Source organism: Dermacentor albipictus, unplaced genomic scaffold (genome assembly GCF_038994185.2).
Source record: "Dermacentor albipictus isolate Rhodes 1998 colony unplaced genomic scaffold, USDA_Dalb.pri_finalv2 scaffold_14, whole genome shotgun sequence".
NCBI lineage: Eukaryota > Metazoa > Arthropoda > Arachnida > Ixodida > Ixodidae > Dermacentor > Dermacentor albipictus.
The window spans coordinates 731290-739653 of NW_027225568.1; the positions used below are offsets into that span (position 1 = coordinate 731290).

The 8364-nt window shown below is 52.9% G+C and overlaps 1 protein-coding gene across 1 annotated transcript; it reads left to right on the forward strand.

The window, feature by feature from the left end:
• Nucleotides 1-821: 821 nt before the first annotated feature.
• On the forward strand, nucleotides 822-2574 carry LOC135914729 (chitinase-3-like protein 1). Its single transcript, XM_065447660.1, has one exon. The coding sequence runs from the start codon at nucleotides 957-959 to the stop codon at nucleotides 2295-2297; it is 1341 nt and encodes a 446-aa protein (XP_065303732.1). The 5' UTR covers nucleotides 822-956; the 3' UTR covers nucleotides 2298-2574.
• Nucleotides 2575-8364: the final 5790 nt, after the last annotated feature.

Here is an 8364-nt window from a genome sequence, read left to right on the forward strand (position 1 = left end):
TAACGAAAATAAAATAGACTGTAGTGTCCGGGCAAGCACACGAAAAAGATGAACAAAGAAGGCCGGCTTGGCTTTTCAACAACATGCTAATCGGTCTCATTTGACAATTTTTTTTCATACGTCCCCTTAGAACGAGTTTCTACCGAAATTATTTCTGTGCCTACTTTTCAGCACGCTAAACGTGCATCGAAGTTTATTCAGTCTTTTTTACGTACTGGTACCTTTGATTTTGGCGGCAAAAGTTTAGAAATCACAAAGCGTCGAAAATGCGACAATTTTCACGCACGAATTCTCAGCGTTGTCGCGCACAACAACACTGAGAACAGGCCGGGCTCGCTGGCCTGCCAGGTATGGGACAAGTACAGCACGGCCCTCCATCTTTGCTGGCCCCAGTGTCCAACGCAGTGCTCTCCCCACATTCTGAGTCATTACAGCAAGCAACTTTCCCTACACCACATCTGGGAGAGCTGGACCAGTGCTAAACAGCAAGAGCTACTCCCGACACGGCTATGCTGGTGGACCACATAAAGCACGTCAAGGGATTCAGTAATCTGCATTGAGCACCCAACTGGATACGAAGCTGCAGTCCAGACAGTGTTGTGACTCGGACTGTGCAGGTACTAGCATATCGCAGTGGCTAATTAACCAGCGTTCCCTAGGACTAGGAGTCATTTAGAAATAAATAAGCTCTATTTGCGTCGCAGCGCCGATCAAGACTCGCTGTCGTGACATCGATATACATTAATGCCATGTCCTCCTGCAGGGAGGCGCTGTAACTCTTGGCTGCGCTGGATATCATTGGTAAAGGGGATTCCTGACGCGCCTGCAAAATGTTCCAGGGATAGTCGAAGAGGAAGAAGAGGCGGCGGGCCCCCGAACTTGGAGCAGCAGTCGTGGCGCCGTTGCCACGAGTCGCGCCGCGGTCCTCGTCCGCGCAAGCGGGCGAGGAGGACCACATGGGAGGCGGCAACATGGCCCACGCCAACACCATGCTCTATGTAACGCGTGTCAGCTTTTGTATCTTTGTCTTGTTCGCCATGTACCTGCTTGGAATGCTGTTCTACGCGAGGACCACCGCAAGTCCCCCGGCACCCGTTATTGTTTACCAGAAGGCCGCACCATGCCCATCCGCTGCTCCGATAAAGACACTCGCAGACGTGCCTTCTTCGACGCCACCAGCTCCATCCACGAGAAGCACCGCTAAGAGGCCCCGCGCGTCGTTCGCTGCACCCGAGGCAGCCGAAACCGAGGAGAAGCAGCAGCAATATTATCACCTGTTCTGCTTCTTCAACCAGTCGATGCAAGAAGGTCCGTCCACCACGAGCCTCGACGTGTCCCAGATTCCGGTGGGTCTCTGCACTCACCTAGTCTATAGCTCTGTCGGCATAAACTCGAGGGGCTTCACACTTAGCCTGGAGGGCCACGACTCGGGACAGGGTGCAATTGAACGGTTCGCCGCATTTGGGCAACCCAGCAAGTTGCTCGTTGCAGTGGGAGGGTCACGCCATGACTGGCGCGCCTACCAGGACATAGCTTCAGACCGCTACATTGCCAGGGATTTCGGGCACAAATTGCGGCGCTGGATTCACGACCGAAGCCTTCACGGCGCCGTCGTCAACTGGCCGGTGCCCGCTGAGCAACGAGACGTGACCGAACTTGTGCAGGAGGTGAAGCGAGCACTGACTGGCGAGCAGCTGCTTGCGGTGCTCCTGCCACATGACAAGAGGAGGCGCCGCAGGATGTTCGACGTGCGACGTCTGGCCACGATCGCAGACTTTCTCCTTTTCCGCATGTACGGGTCTCACGGGCCCCACCGCACTGAGTATCCGATTACGGAGCAGGACATCTCGCTCTTCCCCAAAGCCGCGCGCTCGGAGACCGGCCGCGACGTGTTCAACAAGGCTTGCATGGTTCTGCCATTGTCGGGTTTGAGCTTCGTGCGCGCCGCCTCCTCAACGTCGCTGACCCCTGGAGCTCCGGCAAAAGGACTGGGCCCCGCGGGCCGCCACTCCCGGCAAGCTGGCAGCCTCGCCTACAACGAGCTGTGCGCCGCCAACTGGACGCAGGTTCATGCGGGCCACTACGGCACGGCCGCCACCCGTGGGTCCGTTTGGGTCGGCTACCACGACGCCACCCAGCTCGCCCGGATCGTGCACGTCGCGCGGCGACGCCACGGCGCCAGCTGCTTTGGCTTGTGGGCGCTCGGGGACGACGACTTCCGCGGCTCGTGCGGCGCCACGAAGTTCCCGCTCGTGCGGGCCGTCGCGGCCGAGTGCAAGGCCCCCATTGCCACCTAGCGTCTCTTGCGCCCATGCCACGCTGTGCGGAATGCGCTCACTTTTGTGGACACACACCGAAGAAGGCGCGAAGGCTCACGGACGTCTAAGTTTAACATAGGTTGCACTTGTCCAGCGTCCGTGGTGCGACGCATTTCAAAAGTTGTGAAACTCGAATGCCACGAACTGGCACTGTGTAGAGAACAAAGAACAAGCGTGATCCTCAGGAGCTCTTTTGTGTTTTCCGCTGCCACAGCGTCTGTCACCCAGTTGTCCACATAAAAATATTCATAATGCTTGTGTGGCTAATGTAATGATGCGTCTGACACAGTTGCCATAAAATTCGATTATTTATGGAACCTGGCGTACTAATCATGCTGCTTACAATCACATGTCGGCTACCTTTCCCTGCAATGTTATTGCTCATAGAATTGTGGCACTATCGTGATTGCCAAAGCGGAAGAAAGCGGCCTGCAAGCATTCCCTTTTTTAAAGCCCACTACAACTTTATCACTGCAAAACATCTCTCAATGTGCAACATTTGCGCGTGTCTTTCGACATCGCGGCTTTCCGCTGTTGCTAAAGCTCAGCGCCCCACGATCGAGGCCAAGCGTTTGGCGTGCTGCGAATTTCCCTCTTATTTTCAGTCAAGCGGTACGCTAGGCGCGCAGGTTAAAATACGTAGGAAACCTGCCTTCACTCGACTGCATTGTCAAAGGCGCCGGTCGCCACGGCCAGAGACCAAAAACTCCATGTTGCCAGCTCACGATGGTGGCCACCGGATAGAATCGGCGACGGGATGTGGGATGTGTATCTGGACACCACCTACTGTTGCGCCCTTTTTGATGGGAAATTCGCAGTCGTGGGAAATTCGTCACGCAATTGAGCAAATATAGGGCTGAAGTCGTGGCGGAAAACAACGCATTTCTCTTGTAGCAGTCTCTTCCTTTATGTGTACGTGTCTTAATGAGACACTAAAGCCAAATGATAAATCAAGCTAAAGTAATATAGTAATTATCGAGGACGTGTAAGGCGTCAATATTATCGCGAACGGAGCTTTAGTAAATTAAAGTTGAGATAATCTCAGGACACAATTACAAACTTCTCCGGATGATTCGGGTACTAGCCTGATGGCGAAGGAACTCCTGATTATAATTCTTTCAGTAGTACTCAACTACTGGTGATAAAAAAGAGGATTGTATTGCATTAAAAGGTTAAACAAAATGCCACTAGTCCACTTTTATTAGATTTTTTCTAGAAGAAAGAACCAATTAACGTTACCTTTGGCAATGACGCGAGCGGTCGAAAGGTTTCATTTTTTCCAAGATCGTCCACAGGGCGCTGACCGAGCACGGGGAAGACGAAGTGGAGAAACGCCTCGACGACAAGTACCTCTCATGTCATACTCACGTTTAAGTATATGCTTAAGATTATGTATTTCAGCAACAATGTTTTTAATTTCATTTTTTTAATTTTTTTTCAGTATTCATATCAACAGAAGGCTCCCTATAATGTTGATCACTACTTTATCTCATGTATTCACAGTTTATTTTTCCTCTTGGATTATATATTTATGTTCCTTTTTTGCGTTATTGATTTATTAACGAATTTATTTTATTTTTTCAGTCTAATTATCACTCGATTCGTGGCCTATCCCCCATAGTTGATTTGTGCCATTAATTGAGGCTTCATCATCATCCTCATCATCATCATCTTCAAGTACCAGCCGGTCGCTCCAACGAACACGCACCCGGACTACCTAGGCGAAGCAAACGAGTGGCTAGTTCGAGACATTAAAGTATGGGAAGTAAGGGTTGCCTTGCACGATCTCAACAGCAAGTCCACAGCGGGTCCCGACCACGTTACGAACAGAGCGCTGAAAAATCTTAACGAAGCGACCATCGAGAACCTCACGGCATACTTCAACGATTGCTGGCGAGGCGGGTCACTATCCCAGCAGTGGAAAGCAGCCAAGACCATCCTGATTCCCAAGCCGGGCAAGCCACCCAACATTGAGAACCTCCGGCCGATCTCGCTTACGTCCCGTGTAGGCAAAGCGTTGGAGCATGTACTCACGAACAGGTGGCAGATGTACCTGGAAGGCTCGATCGAGGCTTTACTCAAACACCGTCACCGGGTTCCGAAACAAGCACGGAACACAGGACGCCTTGATTCAACTGAAAAATGAAATCCTCGATGACACTACCAACACGAAAGACAAGCTAGCCATCTTGTGTTTGGACCTGCAGGGCGCTTTTGATAAAGTGAGACACTCTGCGATCCTGGCCCAGATGTCACGGCTAAATATGGGCAAGAGAACAAATGCGTACATTAAGGATTTTTTCACGGAGCGGACCGCCGAGATCATCGCCGGTGACCTGCGGCTCCAAAAGAAGAAGCTCGATAGTGTCAGGACCGCCCAGGGCTCAGTCATCTTGCCATCACTTTTCAACCTTGTAATGATAGGAGCGGCCGAGCGGCTCTCACGAGTCGCGGGTCCCAGGAGTGCCAGGGTCCAAGGAAGAAGCGATGGAGACATCTAGAGTACATTCCAAGAGGCGGTTGACGCTATCGAGGAGCAGCTAGGCGGGTCTGCGCTCGTCTGCTCCCCAAGCATGTCTGAGCTGTTTGTGATTCCTCCGAAAGGAGCAGCTTGCAAGATGAAAGGCAACGTACCCGCAAGAGAGCAAGAGACGATAACGTTCAAGACGAGCGGCGGTCACACAATCCCGGATGTCGAGAAGATCCGAGGGCTGGGGATGCCGATTGAGTGCAAATGAGTGAACGGCGAGATGGTCAACCGTCTCTCGGCCAAAGTCACCACGGCCATTCGCCGCATCAAGAGGGCGTCACACAGAACAGCAGGCATCGAAAGAATAAAGACTCACCCGGCTAGTGGAATCTTCGCTATAAGTCACATTGCATACGTGCATAACACCTTGGAAGAAATCGCCGGGGGCAGAGGACCCCGCAGCTCGCGCGGCTATCGTACTGACAAGTGCTGCGTGACCTAGGCCTGAGCCAAAGAAAAGGGGACCTGAAAATACAGAAGTGCCTGTACCAGACGCAATTAGTACGGGTATGTCCGGTGCCAAGAAATATGAGCCCTGAGTTCCACAAAGAGCGGCGGGCGGCGAGGGCCAAGGCGCTCATCGGTCTCCATGTCAAAGACATGGGTGCCGTGTTTGTGGACGCGGCACAGTATCCAGCTGATAGAAAGGCATTTGCCGCAGCAGTCGTCAGGGCATCGACCGGTGCAACGAGAACTGCGGCGAGTGTGCGGACTCGAGGGGCACATCGAGCCGAGGGGGTGGCCATTGCCCTGGCCATCGCCGACCCCAAGTACGCGACTGTGCTCTGCGATTCTAGGACGGCAGTGAGAAATTACGCCAGAGCAAGGGTGTGTGGTGAAGCCGCGCATGTGTTGCGTGCGGCCGATCTCGCGAGTGAAAATCGGTGTGTCGTGATCAAGTGGTTTCCGACGCACATGGGCAGTGATGTGTCGGATCGCGGCAACGCAAACTACAACGAGACCGCGAACGCGGCGGAGCAAGGACTAGCAAAACGGGCTGCTACTGCTGCGGTCGACCCGTCGTCGTGGTGGGAAACCAAGGACATAATGACCTCCTACAACGAAACTGTGAAGTGGTGCAGACTAGAGAGTAGGACTATGCCACCACCTCATCCGGGCTTGCCCCGTAAGGAAGCGGTGTTATATCGACCACTTCAGACGGGCTCGTTATTCATCCCGGTGCTGATGAGGCACGTGTGTCCGAGTGTTTATGTGAGTGACTTGCGTTGTGCGTGCCGAAAGGTAAGAGCCACTGCAGCTCACATCCTTTGGGATTGTGCCAAGAATCCGCACGAAGCTACAACGATGACAAAGATCTCACCGTGGCTCGAGGCCGCAACGAGGTGCTACGATCAAGAAGTCCATGCCCAGGCCGTCCAGCTGATCTTGATGGCCCTCGAAAGGCAACGACCGAGTGAAACGGGAGGGAGGCTGCCACCCCAAAAGAGGGGCCGGCGTGGTCGACCAAAGGGTGTAGTGCGGCCACGGCTGGAGTAGAGGCGCCGCACGCCGGGAAAACGTCATGGCCGTGTCACGGTGACGCCTCCCTTACAGGGGAAGGCTAATCGTTCAGCAGGCATTCCTAATAAATTTGCTTCGCTCGCTCGCTCGCACTCGCACTTTCCCATTTCGGTAGCTTTGTTATCGCATAGAGCTGCCCTGGTTTTCCTGGCTCGTGAAACTCGCGCAAACTGAAGAGAGAGAGAGAGAGAGAGAGAGAGAGAGAGAGAGAGAGGAAACTGTATTAATGAATGGCCGGCAATTTCGTTGTGGTGGCCTCAGGTGGCGGCTCCAAGTCCTTGGACTCGGGCGGCATCTTTGGCTTGCCGGATGGCCCAGAGTTGGTCTGCCAACTCTGAACTTTTGAGAGCCGCCTCCCAGCGGCGGCGGCGCCGATGGAGAAGGTCTCCGGCGGGACCCGCAGCTGGGGCGGCGTCGGGGAGAAGCGAGCTCGAGGCTTCCCGTACTGTGGTAACGGCCGCGATTACGGACGCGTCGCGAACGGATGTGGTCCCATTACCGTGGTTGCCGGCACATTCCCAGAGCATATGTCGCAGCGTTGCTCGCTGTCCGCAAGCTTTACAGGCATCTGTTGGATATAAACCTGGGTAGAAGTGATGTAGGACCGCGGGGCTAGGGTAGCTGTGCGTCTGGAGCAAGCGTAAAGTTACGCCCTCATTCCTGTTTAACTTGTCGTGTGGTGGCGGGAATGTGCGTCTTTGGAGTCTGTAGTGTTGGGTGAGATCTCTGAACGTGGTCAGGCGATCGCCCCACGCCCGTTGTGATACTTGTTGCTGTGTTTCTGTTGTAGTGTCCCGATCCGGCATATCCGATGCCCCGCTCTCGGGGCATCAAATTCAAATCAGCCGTCCCGCGCCGGAGTGGTGACGTCGCAAACGCCCTGACGACGTTTTACTGCCGTCTTTGAACAAAGCGGCGCCCGAGAGACGACGCTAAGTTTTTCTGTGGAAAACGTAAATGCGTCGTGATAAAGAAACCAAGTCTAGGTAGAGCATTGGATTCGCCCCTGCAACTGCTCATGATCAAGAGTCGCATAGCGTTCGGGGAATCCCGCGACATCGCATGGAAGCTGAATTTTCTGAAAGTAGCAGAGAATTCAGCTTCCATGCGATGTCGCGGGATTCCCCGAACGCTATGCGACTCTTGATCATGAGCAGTTGCAGGGGCGAATCCAACGCTCTACCTAGGCTTGGTTTCTCCATCACGACGCATTTACGTTTTCCACAGAAAAACTTAGCGTCGTCTCTCGGGCGCCGCTTTGCTCACAGACGGCAGTAAAACGTCGTCATGGCGTGTGCGACGTCACCACTCCGGCGCGGGACGGCTGATTTGAATTGCGCTAAAGGTATGCGCACCCTACAGACGCGATTTCCTCTTAAACTAAATCTCTTTTTGGCACGAAAAAGCGCTGCGAAGCTTCTTGAAGGATATTTTAACAGGGCACTGCTTGCGCTATTTTTTCCACTATGAATTCATCATGAATACAAAGGAAATTAAAACACCACCCAACGCTTATTCTGGATGAACGTTTTGGCGAGAAAAAATCTTCAGCACTGGCGTCACTGGGGATTTAAATTTATACCATAGCGACAGCATCTGCTCAGTGCTGGCAAAGAGGAAAACCACTGGTGTAAATTGTACATGCTCTTTAAAGTGGACCACACTTCACCTGCGTCATCATTTAGTGCTCGTTTACGCTGCCGCACATGTACGGTGGCTGCCGCCCTCAAAAGGCCAAATCGTGGATTTATGCTTATACAAGGTGTTCTCTTCACGCTAGGACTATTCCTTCGCGCTTAATTGAAAGCTCGACCTTTATATGATCATTATCGGGAACAAATGTGCCATTCTCGTTACCCAAACAGTATTCTTTCATTTGGCGTCCCGCGTTGTGTCCTGCCAAAACAATAAAAGAAACATTCACACCATGCATATTTAAGAGCGCAAAACAAAGGGACGAAAAAAGATGCACCGCTCTTGTGTCTCGCAACTTGC

Coding starts and splice junctions, on each gene's coding strand:
- LOC135914729 (XM_065447660.1), top strand. CDS start 957: ATGGGAGGCGGCAACATGGCCCACGCCAACACCATGCTCTATGTAACG.